Consider the following 17427-nt stretch of genomic DNA (forward strand, 5'->3'; position numbering starts at 1 on the left):
ACCACGGTGGGGAAGGGAGAACTGTAATTAACAGCTCTATAAAAATGTAATTAGCAGTTGGTGGTGCTGCTTTTCCATCCATCGGGTTATTAAGAGGGTTCCCAATTAACGAGCTGCTGATGAAGCGGGGTTCGGGATGCGGTGATGCTGGTGTCCATCCGTGTTTACTCGCACTGGGGGGGGTCCAGGGGGCTCCCCCCTTTTTTTAAGGAGGGGAAGGGGGGTGGGGCCACGCCTGGCGTTTGGGGGGGGGGGCTGGTGGGGGCGTTCCTTTGTCAGGATGCTCTGAGGAGGAGGAGGTGGGTGATGGCAGCATCCTCCGGGCCGCAGCATCCCTCGGGGAGGGGCTGGGGGGGGGGGGAACCAGCTGGGTGCCCCCCCTTTTTCCTTCTTTTTCCTCCCCCTTAATGCTGGTTGCATGTGGATGCGGGGTGGGGGCTGCGGTGCATCCCCCCCAGGGCTTTATCTCCGAGGGCGGTGGGTACCAGCCGCCATCCCCCTCCCCTCTCCATCAATCCCTTTCCATGAAGCGGGGGGGGGGGGGCAGGGATGCAGTTTTCCTCCCCCCATCCTTCCAGATTCCTTATTTTTCATCCCCATCCGCCATCCCTGCGGCTGCCGCAGCGGCGCTGGGTGCGGCTGGGGATGCTGGGGGTGGGGGGGCAACCTAGGGATGTCTTGTCCCCCCACCCAGGGATGGGGGGAGCCCTGACACCCCCCTCTTCTTTCTTTTCTCCCCTTTTCTCCTTGGGGGCAAATCCCCTTGGGATGCTCAGGAACTCGCTGCTCGCCGGGGGCTTCTGGGGAACCCCCCCCTGGGAATTTTTAGCTTGGAAAAGGCTCCCCACTTCCATCTGACCCAGGTCGGTCCAGGAGCAGCAAAACTGGGGGGGTTGCAGTGGGGAAGGGCTCTGCTTTTGCCTTGGTGAAAGCCCTGAGCAATGGGGGGGGGTTGATGAAGGATGCTCCAGGATTTGGGGGAGCAGCTCAGCTTTGGGCTTGTGTGCACCCTGCATAATTTGGACGGGGGGGGGGGGCAAGACTTGGATTTGGGGGCTCCCTTTGCAGCAAGGCCCCCCCAGATGCCTCATTGATGATGCCTGCAGTGGGGAGGGGGGAGCTGGGGATGTCGCCTGAAAGATGTGTCGGCTCCATGGCATGTGGGGACCCCAAGCTGGGGGGCGCGGGCGCTGCCCCCCTGGGTGCTGCTCTCACTGCTGCACTGAGCTGGCTGTTCTCAGCTTCCCCCCCCCCCCCCCAACCCCATTCTCTGCCTGCCAACTCATCACAGGGATGGGCTGTGCCCTGGGCAGGGTGGGGGCTGGCTGGCGCTTATCTCTGGGGCGCAGCTGGGAGTGGGTTTGGTCGCTTCTTCTCAATCTGTATTCCTGGAGGGGCCAAGGGTGGCAGTGACCAACGCTGTCCGGCTGTCCTGCCAGCAGGATGAGCATGGCAGCCAGCCCGGAGCCCCTGCCCTCGCCCCCCACCCACGGGCCTCGGTACTTGGGGTGCTCGGCTGAGGACGACCCCGAGTACCTGCGGGCACGGAACGTGGCAGCCGACCTGCGGCAGGACTTCAACATGATGGAGCAGAAGAAGCGGGTCACCATGATCCTCCAGAGCCCGGTGAGGGGCTGCTCCTCTGAGGACCCCATCCCTCTCATTCCAGCTCCGTTCCTCTCCTTCCAGCTCCATCCCTCTTGTTCTGACCCCATTCCTCCCTCTCATTCCAGCTCCATCCCCCTTGTTCTGACCTCATCCCTCTCTCATTCCAGCTCCATCCCTCTTGTTCTGACCCCATCCCTCCCTCTCATTCCAGCTCCATCCCCCTTGTTCTGACCTCATCCCTCTCTCATTCCAGCTCCATCCCTCTTGTTCTGACCCCATCCCTCCCTCTCATTCCAGCTCCATCCCCCTTGTTCTGACCTCATCCCTCTCTCATTCCAGCTCCATCCCTCTTGTTCTGGCCCCATCCCTCTCTCTCATTCCAGCTCCATCCCTCTTGTTCTGACCCCATCCCTTTCTCTCATTCCAGCTCCATCCCTCTTGTTCTGACCCCATCCCTCTCTCTCATTCCAGCTCCGTCCCTCTCGTTCTGACCCCATCCCTCTCTCTCATTCCAGCTCCATCCCTCTTGTTCTGACCCCATCCCTCTCGCTCCAGCTCCATCCCTCCCTCTCCGCTCCAGCTCCATCCCTCTCTCTTGCCCCAACCCTGTCCCTCTTTCTCGTTCCAGCCCCATCACTCCCCCTCATCCCAACGGAAATGCCACCACACGTTGGCTCATCCCCTCCTAGCTGGTGGTGCCACCACCACTCCTGTGCCACCAGGCTGGTGGTGTTACTGCCCCTGAGCTTGTGGTGGTGCTATCACCCCGTAGCCTGTGCCATCAAGCCAGCGGTGCTGCTGCCACCAAGCTGGCAATGTCATCGTCACCGTGCCACCAACCTGGTGGTGCCTCTTCCACTAAGGCGATGAGGCTGCCACCACCAACCTGTTGGTGCCTCTTCCACCCCGGTGCCACCAGACAGTCCCTGTTGGGTCACCGTGTCCCTTCCCCGGGGAAGGTGACGCTGGTGGGGCCGGGATGCTCCAGTCTTTCAGGGAGGAGCTGGAGAGCCTCATCCAGGAGCAGATGAAGAAGGGGAACAACTCGTCCCACATCTGGGCTCTGCGGCAGATTGCTGACTTCATGGCCACCACGTCCCCCGCCGTGTTCCCCACCTCTCCCATGGGTATGACCATGTCCACCAAGGGCTTTTTTTGGGGAGGAATAGAATGCTTTGGCTAATTTCTTGAGGGTTTTTCTTAATTTATGGAGTTATAGATGAGAAAACATCCCACAGGGCTGCAGAGTCTTGTATAAAAGGAGAGGGCAAGGGATGAGGACTGGGGACAGAGGTGGGGGTCACTTTCATAGAATCACAGAATCACCAGGTTGGAAAAGACCCACTGGATCATCGAGTCCAACCATTCCCATCAATCACTAACCCATGTCCCTCAGCATCTCGTCCACCCGTCCCTTAAACCCCTTCACGGAAGGTGACTCAATCCCCTCACTGGGCAGCCTCGGCCAGTGCCCAGTGACACTTTCTGTGAAAAATTTCTTTCTGATATCTAGTCTGACCCTCCCCTGGTGGAGCTTGAGGCCATTCCCTCTCGTCCTGTCCCCTGTCCCTTGGGAGAAGAGCCCAGCTCCCTCCTCTCCACAACCTCCTCTCAGGGAGTTGCAGAGAGCAATGAGGTCTCCCCTCAGCCTCCTCTTCTCGAGGCTAAACTTTGCAGACCCCAACCAGCTGTCCCAGGGACCTTGGGGGGGCCACCAAACCTTAGGGGACACCAAAAGCAGCTCCGTGACCACCTGTTCAACCCTTGGGGTTGGACGGGTTGCTCCTCCATCTCCTGCTGATGAGGAGGTGGCCCATCCCCAGGGCTGGTGGCCGTCACCCCCATCAACGACCTGCACGGCCCCGAGGTGCCGGCGCTGGCCAAGGGCGAGCGGCTGATGCGCTGCAAGGTGGGCAGCATCCACCGCCTGCTCGACCTCTACGGCTGGGCCCAGCTGGGACACGCGGCCGTCACCGTGAGCACCATGGAGCCTGGGGGGACGTTGGGGGTGGCTGGGGGGGCTTGGGAGGTTTTTACGGGGCGGGGAAGATTGGGGGGGTTGAAGGAGAAGTTGGGGGTTTCTTGGGGTGGTTTGAGAGGGGTGTGGGGGTTGAGGGTTTGGGGGGAGTTGAATGGGTTGGAGTATTTTGTGGAGTTGGGGGGATTGGAGGATTTTTGAGCATGTTTCAGGTTTTTGAGGGAGGTTGGAATTTGGGAGGGTGAGCTGGGGAGTTTGACGTTTATGGGGTGATTCTTTACGGGGTGGGTTTGGGATTATGGGGGATTCTTTGTGGGAGTTTTGCAGGGTGGGAATTAGAATCATAGAATAACCAGGTTGGAAGTGTCCGGATCATCAAGTCCAACCATTCCCATCAATCACTAACCCATGTCCCTCAGCACCTCGTCCACCCGTCCCTTAAACCCCTCCAGGGAAGGTGAATCAACCCCCTCCCTGGGATGCTGTCTTTTGGGGGAGCTTAGGGGATGGGGGGATGGTTTTCTTTGGAGGAGGGTTGCTTTCTTTTTGCCTTTTTTTTTTTCTTACTCTTTTTCACACCTCTTGGGGTCGTTCCCGGCGCAGCTGCGGGTCAGCAAGGAGCAGGAGCATTTCTTGGTGGCTCCACAGGGGCTGGCGTGCAGTGAGGTGACAGCAGCCAGCCTGGTGAGCACACCTGCCCTCCCTAAATCCTCATGTCCCAGGATTGGGTGGTGAACCCAGCCAGCTCTGAGCCCCCCATAATTCCCGCTGCAGATCAAGGTGAACGTGCTGGGGGCCGTGGTGGAGCAGGGCAGCACCGGCTTCACCCCCGATGCCCGCAGCTTCAGCCTCCACGCTGCCATCTACGCTGCCCGCCCCGACGCCCGCTGCATCATCCGCCTGCACACGCCGGCCACGGCTGCGGTGAGTGGGGACAGAATCATAGAATTACCAGGTTGGAAAAGACCCACCGGATCATCAAGTCCAACCATTCCCATCAATCACTAACCCATGTCCCTCAGCACCTCGTCCACCCGTCCCTTAAACCCTCCAGGGAAGGTGACTCAACCCCCTCCCTGGGCAGCCTCTGCCAGGGCCCAGTGACCCTTTCTGTGAAATATTTTTTCCTAATGTCCAGCCTGACCCTCCCCTGGTGGAGCTTGAGGCCATTCCCTCTCGTCCTGTCCCCTGTCCCTTGGGAGAAGAGCCCAGCTCCCTCCTCTCCACAACCTCCTCTCAGGGAGTTGCAGAGAGCAATGAGGTCTCCCCTCAGCCTCCTCTTCTCCAGCCTAAACACCCCCAGCTCTCTCAGAAGCTCCTTGCAATCCTTGTTCTCCAGCCCCCTCCCCAGCTTCGTTGCTCTTCTCTGGACTCGCTCCAGAGCCTCAACATCCTTCTTGTGGTGAGGGGCCAGAGCTGACCCCAGGATTCGAGGAGCGGTCTCCCCAGGGCCGAGTCCAGAGGGAGAAGAACCTCCCTGGCCCTGCTGGCCACGCCGGGTCTGATCCAAGCCAAGATGCCCTTGGCCTTCTTGGCCCCCTGGGCCCCTGCTGGCTCCTGTTCAACCAACACCCCCAGGTCCTTCTCCTCCAGGCAGTTTCCAGCCAGGCTTCTCCTAGGCTGGAGCTGCTCAGGGTTGTTGTGCTCCAAGGGCAGGACCCGGCATTTGGCCTCGTCAAACCTCATTCCATTGGTCTCAGCCCATGGATCCAGCCTGTTCAGATCCCTTTGGAGCCTCCCGACCCTCCAGCAGATCCACACTTCCACCCAGCTCAGTGTCATCTCCAAACTTGCTCAGGGTGCCCTCGATGCCTTCGTCCAGGTCGTTGATAAAGACATTGAACAGGGCTGGACCCAGCACTGAGCCATGGGGACACCACTTGTCACTGGCCTCCAGCTGGAGTTCACTCCATTTCCCACCACTCTCTGGGCCCTCCAGCCAACCAGTTTTCCACCCAGGAGAGCGTCCAGCCCAGAGGTGACAGTTTCTCAAGCAGAATGCTGGGAGAAACTGTGTCGAAGGCTTTACTGAAGTCCAGGAAGATCCATCCACAGCCTTTCCCTTGTTCAGCAGGCGAGTCACTGAAGGGGACACACAGGCTGTCACCCTGACCCCTGCTCACTCTACTGCAGGTGTCGGCCATGCGCTGCGGCCTCCTGCCCATCTCCCGCGCTGCCCTGCTGCTGGGGGATGTCGCCTACTTCGATTTCCACGGGGAGGTGGAGGACGAAGCCGATCGGGTCGAGCTCCAAAAATCCCTCGGGCCCACCTGCAAGGTGAGGGGAAGGTAACACGTATGGTGGTGAGAGCAACCATGCCATCCCCTCCTCCTCATCCCCCTGATGTCCTCTCTCCTCTCTCCTCCTCATCATCATCCCCCCAATGTCCTCTCCAATGTCCTCATCCCTCCTCTGTCCTTCTCCTCATCTCCCCGATGTCCTCTCTCCTCATCATCCCCCCCAATGTCCTCCCTGTTCCTTCTCGTCCCCCCATGTCCTACTTCCTCATCCCCCCTCTCTCCTCCTCCTCATCCCCCCTCTCTCCTCCTCCTCATCTCCCCGATGTCCTCTCTACTCCTCATCCCCCTGATGTCCTCCCTCTTCCTTCTTGTCCCCTCAGTGTCCTACCTCCTCATCCCCCCGATGTCCTTCCTCCTCGTCCCCCCGATGTCCTCTCTCCTCCTCCTCATCTCCCCGATGTCCTCTCTCCTCCTCATCATCTCCCCGATGTCCTCTCTCCTCCTCCTCATCTCCCCGATGTCCTCTCTCCTCCTCATCTCCCCAACGTCCTCTCTCCTCCTCCTCTCCTCGATGTCCTCTCTCCTCCTCGTCGTCCCCCCAATGTCCTCCCTCTTCCTTCTCGTCCCCCCGATGTCCTACCTCCTCATCTCCCCTCTCTCCTCCTCCTCATCTCCCCCAATGTCCTCTCTCCTCCTCCTTGTCCCCCCGATGTCCTCTCTCCTCCTCCTTCTCATCCCCCCAATGTCCTACCTCCTCATCCCCCCTCTCTCCTCCTGCTCATCTCCCCGATGTCCTCTCTCCTCCTCGTGCCCCTAATGTCCTTCCTCCTCATCCCCCCGATGTCCTCTCTCCTCCTCATCATCCCTCAACGTCCTCTCTCCTCATCATCATCCCTCAACGTCCTCTCTCCTCCTCCTCATCTCCCCCGATGTCCTCCCTCCTCCTCCTCGTCCCCCCAATGTCCTCTCTCCTTCTCCTCCTCATCCCCCTGATGTCCTCTCTCCTCATTCTCGGTGCTGCAGATCCTGGTTCTTCGCAACCACGGGGTGCTGGCGCTGGGGGACACGGCCGAGGAGGCTTTCTACAGCATCTTCCACCTGCAGGCGGCCTGCGAGATCCAGGTGAGCCCCCAGGCGTGCACCGAGCTGTGCCAGGTCCCTGCTGCCAGCACGGTGCCTCGGATGGGGCAGCCCAGTGCAGTCTCGTAGCCACAGAAGCCACGGGCAAGCGTGGGACCATCCCACCGCTCTCTGGCTGTATCAGCTGCCTCTCTCCGGGCTTTGCCGTAGGTGTCGGCGCTGGCGAGCGCGGGCGGTGTGGAGAACCTGATTGTGCTCGAGCGCACCAAGCATCGGCCCCACGAGGTGGGCTCGGTGCGCTGGGCTGGCAGCACCTTCGGGCCCATGCAGAAGAGCCGCTTGGGCGAACACGAATTCGAAGCCCTGATGAGGATGCTGGACAACCTGGTGAGTACCGGCTGGTGCTGAAATCATAGAATCACCCGGTTGGAAAAGACCCATCGGATCATCGAGTCCAACCATTCCCATCAATCACTAACCCATGTCCCTCAGCACCTCGTCCACCCATCCCTTGAACACCTATAGGGAAGGTGACTCAACCCCCTCCCTGGGCAGCCTGTTCCAGTGACCCTTTCCATGAAAAATGCCACAAGCTGCTCCAAAACATGCAAAAATACCTCTTTTTTCATCCTTATATTATCATGACTGAGCGCTTTCTGCCTTTCCAGGGATACCGAACAGGCTACACCTACCGCTACCCCTTCGTGCAGGAGAAGAGCAAACCCAAAAGCGACGTGCTCATCCCAGCCACGGTCACGGCCTTCGTCTTCGAGGAGGAGGCTGCCCCGGTCCCTGCGCTGCGGCAGCACGCCCAGAAGCAGCAGAAAGAGAAGACACGGTGGCTTAACACCCCCAACATCTACACGAGGGTCAACGTGGCTGAGGAGCAGCAGGGCAGTGCCGGCAGCCAGAAGACGAAGACAATGGTGCGGGGGCTGCTGCAGCATCGGGCAGGGTGCTGAGTTAATTAGAGAAGGGGACTGGCTGCTGCAGCAGCATCCTGCAGGGCGCTGAGTTAATTAGCGAGGGGGATTGGCTTGAGGAATGGGTGCCAGCTGGATTGAGGGGTTGGGGGGATTTTTGGGTACCAAAAAAAAAGGCAGATGGGGGATGCCTGTGATGTTAGTGACCCCACGAATCATAGAATCACCGGGTTGGAAAAGACCCACTGGATTGAGTCCAACCAATCAATCACTAACCCATGTCCCTCAGCATCTTGTCCACCCATCCCTCAAACCCCTCCAGGGAAGGGGACTCAACCCCCTCCCTGGGCAGCCTCTGCCAGGGACCAGTGACCCTTTCCGTGAAAAATTCCTCCAAAGTGAGAAATGTTTCATTTGGTGCCTTTATTTAACACAAGCTTTCCTTTCCTCTTCTATTTCCCCCCAATAATTATATTTATTTTAACATCCCACCTCCCCAGCCCAGGGTTCCGAGCATCACAAGCTTTGCTGGGGTCTCCCCTCTGCCACACGTGTTTATCGGGGACTCCTCTCTCCGCGATGTGTATTTATCTGGGTTTTCTCTCCCCAATTCGCAGTGGCTGAAGGCAGACGAGGTGGAAAAAAGCAGCAGCGGGACTGCCATCCGAATTGAGAACCCAAATCAGTTTGTGCCCCTCTACACGGACCCACAGGAGGTGCTGGAGATGAGGAACAAGGTACAGCCCCATCCTGAAAGACCCAGAGGGTTTTGCGTGCGGGTGCGTGGGTCTCGGCAGAACCTGGAGCAAGCAGAGGTGATTTTTTTTTTCCTATATTTTCCCCACAGATCCGAGAGCAAAACCGCCAGGACGTGAAGTCGGCGGGGCCCCAGTCGCAGCTGCTGGCCAGCGTGATCGCCGAGAGCAGCCGCAGCCCCGTAGGTCACCCCGCTTCCCCAGCCCTGGCTCCCTAATGTTCCAGCGATGGGACTGACACTGCTTTTGGGGGGGTTCAGTCCACAGAGAGCCATTTGGGGGATGCAGAACCCAAAGAGGCATCCCGGGAGGAGGCCCCCCCCGAGCCGGAGCCGCCGAACCCCTTCAGCCAGCTCACCGACCAGGAGCTGGAGGAGTACAAGCAGGAGGTGGAGAGGAAAAAGCTGGGGCTTCAGGGTAGGTGGGGGAAGGGGGAGACCTGATTTCTAAATCCTCGGTGCCCGGCAGAGCTCAGGGCCAGCTGGTCTCTCCCCTGGCAGGTGAGAAGGATGCTGCAGCAGAGGAGAGCCAGGCTCCCCCCCCAAAATCACCCCCTGGCTCCCCACCGGCCGAGAGCCCAGCCCCGCCGACCACGGAGCCCTCGGAGGGTGAGTGGGGCTGGCAAGCGCCCGGGCTCGCCAGCCGAGCAGCAACTTAAAGCGGGGAGGATGAGGGTGGCTGGAGCCAAACTCCACTGAAACACAGATAAATGTCACCCTTGGGTCCCTTTGAGGGGGGTTCCCCGCTCCAGCGGAGCCGAGCGCTGATGGGGATTCATGCCACAAAGGCACCAAAGCCACCACTTGCCTTGAACATCGAATCACCAGGTTGGAAAAGACCCACCGGATCATCGAGTCCAGTCGTGATCCAGTGGGTCTTTATCATCATCATAGCAGGAGGCACAACAACCCTGAGCAGCTCCAGACTAGGAGAGGTCTGGCTGGAAACTGCCTGGAGGAGAAGGACCTGGGGGTGTTGGTTGAACAGGAGCCAGCAGGGGCCCAGGGGGCCAAGAAGGCCAAGGGCATCTTGGCTTGGATCAGACACGGCGTGGCCAGCAGGGCCAGGGAGGTTCTTCTCCCTCTGGCCTCGGCCCTGGGGAGACCGCTCCTCGAATCCTGGGGTCAGCTCTGGCCCCTCACCACAAGAAGGATGTTGAGGCTCTGGAGCGAGTCCAGAGAAGAGCAACGAAGCTGGGGAGGGGGCTGGAGAACAAGGATTGCGAGGAGCGTCTGAGAGAGCTGGGGGTGTTTAGCCTGGAGAAGAGGAGGCTGAGGGGAGACCTCATTGCTCTCTCCAACTCCCTGAGAGGAGGTTGTGGAGAGGAGGGAGCTGGGCTCTTCTCCCAAGGGACAGGGGCCAGGACGAGAGGGAATGGCCTCAAGCTCCACCAGGGGAGGGTCAGGCTGGACAGCAGGAAAAAAATCTTTCACAAAAAAGTGTCATTGGTCCCTGTCCGAGGCTGCCCAGGGAGGGGGTTGAGTCCCCTTCCCTGGAGGGGTTTAAGGGACGGGTGGACGAGGTGCTGAGGGACATGGGTTAGTGATTGATGGGAATGGTTGGACTCCATGATCCGGTGGGTCTCTTCCAACCTGGTGATTCTGTGATTCTCTGGTGTCTTTGTCGGGTGGCAGGGGACACCTCCATCCCCCTCTTGATGCACCGATGGCTGCAATATTCCTATTATATGCCCCAAAGTGCAAATCTGTCGTCTACAAACCACAGCAGGTCTCAGAACGTGGGAGAGGGGGGCAGGAGCGCGTGGCTTGTTGCTTTCTCATCGTGTCTCATGTTGTCTGTGTGTCTCCACAACGTCTTCCTTTCTCTTTCCTCCACGTGTGGCTTTCACCCAAGGAGTTACCTCTGCCTCTGAATACTTGTCACTGTAGTAAGTACGGAGAGGCCGTCCTCGAGCCTCGCTGCGGGAGGAGGGACGCGAGCCACCGCGCTCCCAGCTACCTCGGGGTGACCTTGCTCTCCGTGGCTCTGGTGGGGAGCGGCGCCCTGCTCAGGGTTTCGCAGAAGGAAATGCCTTGGGTCGCCTCATTTTCGTTGCTGCCTGCTTTATTTCCAGGGGCGAGGCCAGGATGGAGCCGGCCGCCCTCCCTGCCTTGTCTCTTCCCGGCTCTCCATCCCACTGTCGCTTGTCCCACGGGGAGGGGGGAAAAAACTCAGGAAAACGGTGCCTGTGGCAGGAGGGGATCAGATCCCACGTTTTCCATCCATGGGAGGGACAAATCCTGCTCCTGCCCAGGTCAAACCAGCGAGCTGGGGAGGGATTTAAACCCCCGCGGGGCTGGCCAACCCTCACCTCTCCCATTTTTCCTCTTGCCAAGGTGACAAGAAGGTGGATGGCGGCCAAGAACCAGCTGATTCCACCACCGAGAAGGAGAGGCCACCGGTGGTGAATGGGAAGGATGAGGAGCAAAGCACCGAGGAAAGCAAAGGAGGCGGCCGGACAACCTCCCCTGCCGACCCCGATGCCCCCAAGGAGAAGGAGACGGTGACCAGCAGCCCCGTCTCCCCTGAAGGTTCCCCCTCCAAATCGCCTTCGAAGAAGAAGAAGAAATTCCGGACGCCGTCTTTCCTGAAAAAAGGCAAAAAGAAGGAAAAGATTGAATCGTGAGTCCCCTCGGAGGCCTCTCGCCAACCTCTCCGGACGGAGGCGCCGAGGCAGAGGGACAAGCTCCTCTTATGCATCTGGCCCCGGCGCAGCCAATAAACCCCGGAGATGAGTTGTTTTCCGGGTCCTCCTGGCACGAGGCACCTCGTCCCTTGTCACTTGCTTTTTTGGAGGTGGTCACCGAGCTTTACGAAAAGATTGTGGCCCCCGTTTGCTGCTTGGGGAAAAAATACCTGCTGTGCTCTCCATCCTCCCACCTCTCCCTCCCAGGCACCACACGTGGGCTGAGGTTGTTCCTTTTCCCCTGCCCACTGCTTGCAGAGCCCTCACGGGGCGCAGCCTGCTTGGTTTGAGGAAGAAAAGGGTGTTTTGTTGTGTTTATTTATTTTTTTTTTACCTTCTGTTTCAAGCTCCACTTGAATGGCACTGGCTTCACCCCCAGGCAAAACTCTTCACCTGCTTCTCCTGGAGCATCAGATCAAGCTGAACATGAGGAGATTTCTCTCCCTGAAGGAGAGGCCAAGGCAGCAAAGCCTGGGACCCTTTTCTTCCTGGGATATAATCCTCCTCCAGGGTCAGAGAGCCACTCTCAGTCCCCTTCTCCTGGTGCCACCACCTCACGTACCTGCTGTACGATGCAGAGCAGCAAAGCCCCACACACACCCCCCCCACGAACCGCACCGGAGAAGGGAGAAGAAAAGAGCTTCTGGAAAGTGTCTGTGTTTATTTAAAACTGAGCAAAACTTCACTCACTAAGTGCTACTTCGGGATGAACACGCGCTGCCGATTCACTTCAGACAGAGGCCCCACCGCTCGCACCAGCTCCAGGCTCGCTGAGGCTGGATATTTGCTTCTCCCCCTGCTCTGGCTCCCAGAGCCCAACTTAAAAACCTCTCTGGCGCTTCCTTCCTTCCCACCCAGCCTCGCCTCCCTGCCTCCAGCGCTCCGGCCAGTGACGAGACCATCGAGACCATCGTTCTAACCCCCCAGCCCTGCCCCAAGGGAAGAATCTCCAAAATCAGCGATGCCAACAACGCCAACTCACCCAGCAGCCGCTCCAAGACTGATATTTAGGGGTCAAAACCAACCAGATCCTCTCCCATCCTCCCACAAGCCAAAGGGATTTGCCTTCTCGGGGTGCTCACCACAATCCTATGTGGGGTTTCATCACCTCGATATGATTTTACCCTGTGCCACCACCTTGTTTTCAAAGCCTTTTTGCTGCGAGGCAGCTCCCAGCTTTTGCTTTCCCCTCTGGAACCAGCAATCTTGGGGGCAGCGAGGACATCGAGGTCGGACTCGATGATCCAGTGGGTCTTTTCCAACCTCCTGACTCTTTGACATGGGGTGGAGCAGGAGCTGTGGGTCAGAGGGAGGAGGTTTGTCCTTTGCAGAGCTGCAATAGGGGGTGTGCCAGGCAAATTGGGAATTGAAAAGCAAAATTTCCAAAGTTGTTTTTTTTTTCAAATGGCAAAAATCCACACCCCGTGGGTGTCTTGCTGGAGCCCCAGAGCTGCTCTGAGCCTGGTTTTTAAGGCTTTGCCTTACCTGATGTGTCCACCTTGAGCTCTGGCATCAGATTTAGGGCCACAGCTTCCCCCTCGTGCTCCTGCAAGGACTGGGGAGGCAGCAGGAAGGTCCCTGAGCTCCTAAATTCTCCATCTGCAAGGAACAGTGTGACCACCAGCCCTGTGCTCGACCAGTCGCCAACCTCCGAGACGCAAACCTCAAGCCTGTAACCATTTCCCATGGGCTGTTGTTTACTGCCACTGATTTTAAGGCTTTTGGAGGCCGTTTTTCTCACCGGCATGACCCAGGCTAAGAAAATCCCCGCAGGGGCAGCTGTGACACCTCCCTGAGACAGCACGGTGGCTCCTGGGGTAAAGACCTGAATTCCAACACTGCCGCACGCCCCACTGCTGGACCGACCCGCGCTGCTCAGGGAGCCCACAGCCCCTTTTTCTCCCCAGGATCTCACCCCAGGGGCTTTGCCACCTTTTTCTCTGCAGGCTGGGGCTTTCGCAGCGGAGAGGAGGATTTATTTTCCCCAAGTCCAGGGCAGGCTGGGCGTCTCGTGCAGCACACGGAAGGAAAGAAGATGGAAGAATGAGTGATTCCAGCAGGGAGAAGGGCTCAGACGCTGTCACCCCCGCGGGGATCCTCGCTTCTTCGCTAGAAGGAAAGAAATACGGGATCACATCAACGCCACAGCTCCCTGACCCAGTGGGGCAGAGCCAGGACCACCCTCTGGGTGGCTTTCTCCCTCTCCTCATCCAGCGTTTTCCCGCTGCAGGCAGCCCCCAGGCTCGCTGCTGTCTCCTCACCTCTTTTTTTTTTAGCAAAAGCTGCTCTGGGTGGGCTCTGCTGGGGTGGGGAGGCAGGGAAGCACCCCTGGCTGCTGCCCACGAGGCTAATCAACGCGCCTCGTGAGGTTCTACGTGCCTGGTGCTCCTCGCCCTCCATGTCCATGCTCTCAACCGAAAAGAAGAGAGGCTGGATCCATCTTCAGCCACGGATACGCTGCAGGGAAGGAGGGTGATGCTGGGGTTGCAGCTGGATTCTGGGTGGAGGGCTCCGGGGAGGCCGCGGCTGCTGAGAACCCACCGCAACGAGGCCGAGAGACGGCGTCCCGCGCCCACGGCTCGAGGGGAGCACGGGGGGAGCGGGGCGTCCCCCTCCCTGGGGGCTGGGGGCTGACAATCGTCGCTGGAAAGCGCTGGGTAACGCCTGTCTGTAAATAAACCCTGTGTTTGGCACCCTCCAGAGAGGAGATTTGTGGGGGGACAGGGTGGAACAGCGGGGCATGGCCTGCCCGGGGAGAGCGGATGGGAGGGGATGGGATGGAGATGGAGATGATGGAGATGGAGACGATGGAGATGATGGAGATGGAGACGATGGAGATGGGATGGAGACAGAGCCAGGGACTGGGGCAGGAGCTTGGGACTGAGGCTGAGCTTGGGCTGGAGCCAAGGCTAGAGCAGGGGCAGGGGTTGGAGTAGGGGCTGAGGCAGGGGAAAGGGGGCTGGGGCAGGGGAAAGGGGGCAGGAGCAGGGGAAAAGGGGCTGGAGCAGGGGAAAAGGGGCTGGGGAAGAGGCTGGGGCAGGGGAAAGGGGGCTGGGGCGGGGGAAAAGGGGCTGGGGAAGAGGCTGGAGCAGGGGAAAGGGGGCTGGAGCAGGGGAAAAGGGGGCTGGAGCAGGGGAAAAGGGGGCTGGAGCAGGGGAAAAAGGGGCTGGAGCAGGGAAAAAGGGGGCTGGAGCAGGGAAAAAGGGGGCTGGAGCAGGGGAAAGGGGGCTGGAGCAGGGGAAAAGGGGGCTGGAGCAGGGGAAAAGGGGGCTGGAGCAGGGGAAAGGGGGCTGGAGCAGGGGAAAAGGGGCTGGAGCAGGGGAAAAGGGGGCTGGAGCAGGGGAAAAGGGGGCTGGAGCAGGGGAAAAAGGGGCTGGAGCAGGGGAAAAGGGGCTGGAGCAGGGGAAAAGGGGGCTGGAGCAGGGGAAAAGGGGGCTGGAGCAGGGGAAAAAGGGGCTGGAGCAGGGGAAAAGGGGCTGGAGCAGGGGAAAAGGGGGCTGGAGCAGGGGAAAAAGGGGCTGGAGCAGAGGAAAAGGGGGCTGGAGCAGAGGCTGGAGCTGGAGCAGGGGCTGGAGCTGACGCTGAGGCTGGAGCAGGGGAAGGGACTGGAGCAGGGGCTGGGGCAGGGGCTAAAGCAGGTGCAGAAGCTGGGGCAGGGGCTGGAGCAGAGTCAGATGGTGGAGCAGGTGCAGATGCTGAAGCAGGGGAAGGGGCTGGAGCTGAGGCTGGAGCAGAGTCAGAGGCTGGAGCAGGGGATGGGGCTGGGGCAGAGTCAGAGGCTGGATCAGGGGGTGGGGGCCTGGGCCGAGTGGGGTGGGGGTATCCACATGCCACCCCCGACCGCGTTCGCTGCGGAACCAAAGAGCGCGGCCGCGGGTTCCGGGGGAGCCGGAAGTGCGCGGCCGGAAGCGGGGAGGGGGGGGGCGGAGAGCGGCGGGCATGGGCCGCAGCCGGTCCCGGTCGCCGCCGCGGCGCGGTGAGGGGACAAGAGGGGACAGGGGGGGACAAGAGGGGACAGGGGGGGAACGAGGGGCAGGGGAGAGTACTGGGACAGCGGGGAGCGGGAGGAGGAGGTTGAGGAGCCGGGCCCAGGGCGGGGAGCGGGGCCAGAGGAGGCCGCGGAGGGGATCCACGGGCTGGAACAGCTCCTGTGCGGGGCCAGGCTGAGAGAGTTGGGGTTGTTCAGCCTGGAGAAGCCTCCAGGGAGGCCTTAGAGCAGCTTCCAGTGCTGAAAGGGGCTCCAGGAAAGCTGGGGAGGGGCTCTGGATCAGGAGGGCAGGGATAGGATGAGGGGAAACGGGTTTCAGCTGCAAGAGGGGAGATTGAGATGAGATCTTGGGAAGAAATGTTTTGCTGTGAGGGTGGGGAGGCCCTGGAACAGGTTATCTGGGGAAGTTGTGGCTGCCCCATCCCTGGAGGGGTTCCAGGCCAGGTTGGATGGGGCTTGGAGCCCCTGATCTAGTGGGAGGTGTCCCTGCCCATGGCAGGGGGTGGAAGCAGATGGGCTTTGAGGTCTCTTCCAGCCTGAACCATTCCATGATTTTGTGGGACACCCAGGTTTCGGGGGTGAAAGCCACGCGTGGGGAGGTGAGGATGAGGCCGTGGTTCTTTGCTGTAGGGGAAGCCAAGGCTCCTCCTCATGCTCCACCAGCTCTCACACCAGCCCCCTCACGTATCCAGGCTTCATGGGGCCAGTCACCCTGGTTTGCGAGGCTTTTCCTGCCTTTGCTTCTGCTTCTTTAGCACCGGGGGGATCCCTGTGCGCCGCTGCGGAGGGAGCTGGGGGGAGGCTGTTACGGGGTCTCTGGTTCTAGTGGTTGTTTCCTCGGAGAAGTGGACAGTGAACAGGGAGAGATGTGAGGAAGCAGGATCTAAACCAAACCCTGCCTTTCTCTAAGCAGAGCGCAGGCGTTCGCGCTCCACCTCGCGGGAGAGGGAGAGGAGGCGAAGAGAGCGATCCCGGTCCCGGGACCGGGACAGGAGAAGGACCCGTTCTCGCTCCCCGCACAGGAGACGATCCAGGTGAGGGGATGGTGGGGACTCGTTAACACCATAAACTCAGGAACAGGAAGGTACAAACAAGCTGGGAAGGTACAAACCTGCCTGATTTGCAATGCCAGGTCGCCCAGACGGCACCGATCCAGCTCTTCCTCGCCCCCGCGGCTGAAGGAAAGACGAGATGAAGAGAAGAAGGAGGTAAAGGACCCCAAAGGCAAAGAGCGTCAGATCACGGGTGAGGGGGGGGATTTTCCTCACTAAAATACGTCCCGGGCTCCCTGCTCGGGTCAGAGCAGCCCGGGGGGTCACCGAGTCCCTGTGTGAAATGGTTTTGGTGAATCCTGGTGGCTGCGTTTGTCGAACTCTGGTTTTGTTGCCTCGGCAGAGGAGGATTTGCAGGGCAAGACAGAAGAGGAGATTGAGATGATGAAGATGATGGGCTTCGCCTCTTTCGACACAACAAAAGTGAGTGTGGCGGGCACTGCTCTGGCTCTGTCGCTGTGCCCTTTTTGAGCAGAGTACGCTGAGATTTCACACCTTTTTGCTTTGTGTTTTTCAGGGAAAGAAGGTGGACGGTGCTGCCAATGCGTACGCCATCAATGTGTCCCAGAAGAGGAAATACAGGTTTGTGCTCAGCCTTTTTATGGGATGTGGTGGGGTCCTCAGCCATCCAGCCTAGACCAGGTGCCGCTTCCTTGTGCAAATCCACGGGGAACTGGATCCCTTATGGCCGTAGCTGAGAGTTTAGAGTGGATTTCCTCAAAACTGGGCAGCGTGGGGGTTTTATTTTGGTTCTGACGCTGGTTTCCGCGGGCACAGGCAGTACATGAACAGGAAGGGAGGATTCAACAGACCTCTGGATTTCATCGCCTGACTGAGGAGGACGCTGCTTCCCACCATGCACGGGTGGCTCGGAGGCCGTATCTCAGAGAAATTTGGAGTTATTCCTGGCAAATCCCGCAACCGAAGCAGGTTGGAGTCTCTGTTTCCTGGAGTCTTTTGTTATTTCCTACGCTATCCCTAGTGGTTGGTTCCGCGCTGGGATTTCCGTGTTTTCCTTGTTTGTGATGCTGCATTCCCAGCACAATAAAGCCCTTCTCTATTTTCCCTTTTATTTGGGGAATTCAGGAATTGAGTGCAGGTGTGGAGGTTGCCAGAA

At 59.4% G+C, this 17427-nt stretch overlaps 2 protein-coding genes across 2 annotated transcripts; both read left to right on the plus strand.

The window, feature by feature from the left end:
• Positions 1-736: 736 nt before the first annotated feature.
• ADD2 (adducin 2) lies at positions 737-13951 on the plus strand. The gene is made up of 16 exons (XM_069877469.1): positions 737-863; positions 1443-1626; positions 2597-2735; positions 3432-3583; positions 4190-4270; positions 4361-4510; positions 5720-5863; positions 6850-6948; positions 7117-7293; positions 7575-7832; positions 8447-8566; positions 8677-8766; positions 8845-9001; positions 9085-9192; positions 10921-11206; positions 11618-13951. The coding sequence occupies exons 2-16, from the start codon at positions 1444-1446 to the stop codon at positions 11625-11627; spliced, it is 2154 nt and encodes a 717-aa protein (XP_069733570.1). The 5' UTR covers positions 737-863; position 1443; the 3' UTR covers positions 11628-13951.
• Positions 13952-15163: 1212 nt separating this feature from the next.
• SNRNP27 (small nuclear ribonucleoprotein U4/U6.U5 subunit 27) lies at positions 15164-17382 on the plus strand. The gene is made up of 6 exons (XM_069877460.1): positions 15164-15246; positions 16172-16292; positions 16391-16503; positions 16654-16733; positions 16828-16892; positions 17088-17382. The coding sequence occupies exons 1-6, from the start codon at positions 15210-15212 to the stop codon at positions 17140-17142; spliced, it is 471 nt and encodes a 156-aa protein (XP_069733561.1). The 5' UTR covers positions 15164-15209; the 3' UTR covers positions 17143-17382.
• Positions 17383-17427: the final 45 nt, after the last annotated feature.

This window comes from Phaenicophaeus curvirostris, chromosome 27 (genome assembly GCF_032191515.1).
Source record: "Phaenicophaeus curvirostris isolate KB17595 chromosome 27, BPBGC_Pcur_1.0, whole genome shotgun sequence".
NCBI lineage: Eukaryota > Metazoa > Chordata > Aves > Cuculiformes > Cuculidae > Phaenicophaeus > Phaenicophaeus curvirostris.

Excerpts from the sequence above, each read along its gene's own strand:
- ADD2 (XM_069877469.1), top strand. The coding sequence starts at position 1,444 with ATGAGCATGGCAGCCAGCCCGGAGCCCCTGCCCTCGCCCCCCACCCAC. Across the intron at positions 6,949-7,116 it reads AGGCGGCCTGCGAGATCCAG|GTGTCGGCGCTGGCGAGCGC; the intron begins GTGAGCCCCCAG and ends GCTTTGCCGTAG. Across the intron at positions 7,833-8,446 it reads GCCAGAAGACGAAGACAATG|TGGCTGAAGGCAGACGAGGT; the intron begins GTGCGGGGGCTG and ends CCCAATTCGCAG.
- SNRNP27 (XM_069877460.1), top strand. The coding sequence starts at position 15,210 with ATGGGCCGCAGCCGGTCCCGGTCGCCGCCGCGGCGCG. Across the intron at positions 16,293-16,390 it reads CCGCACAGGAGACGATCCAG|GTCGCCCAGACGGCACCGAT; the intron begins GTGAGGGGATGG and ends TTGCAATGCCAG. Across the intron at positions 16,504-16,653 it reads CAAAGAGCGTCAGATCACGG|AGGAGGATTTGCAGGGCAAG; the intron begins GTGAGGGGGGGG and ends TTGCCTCGGCAG.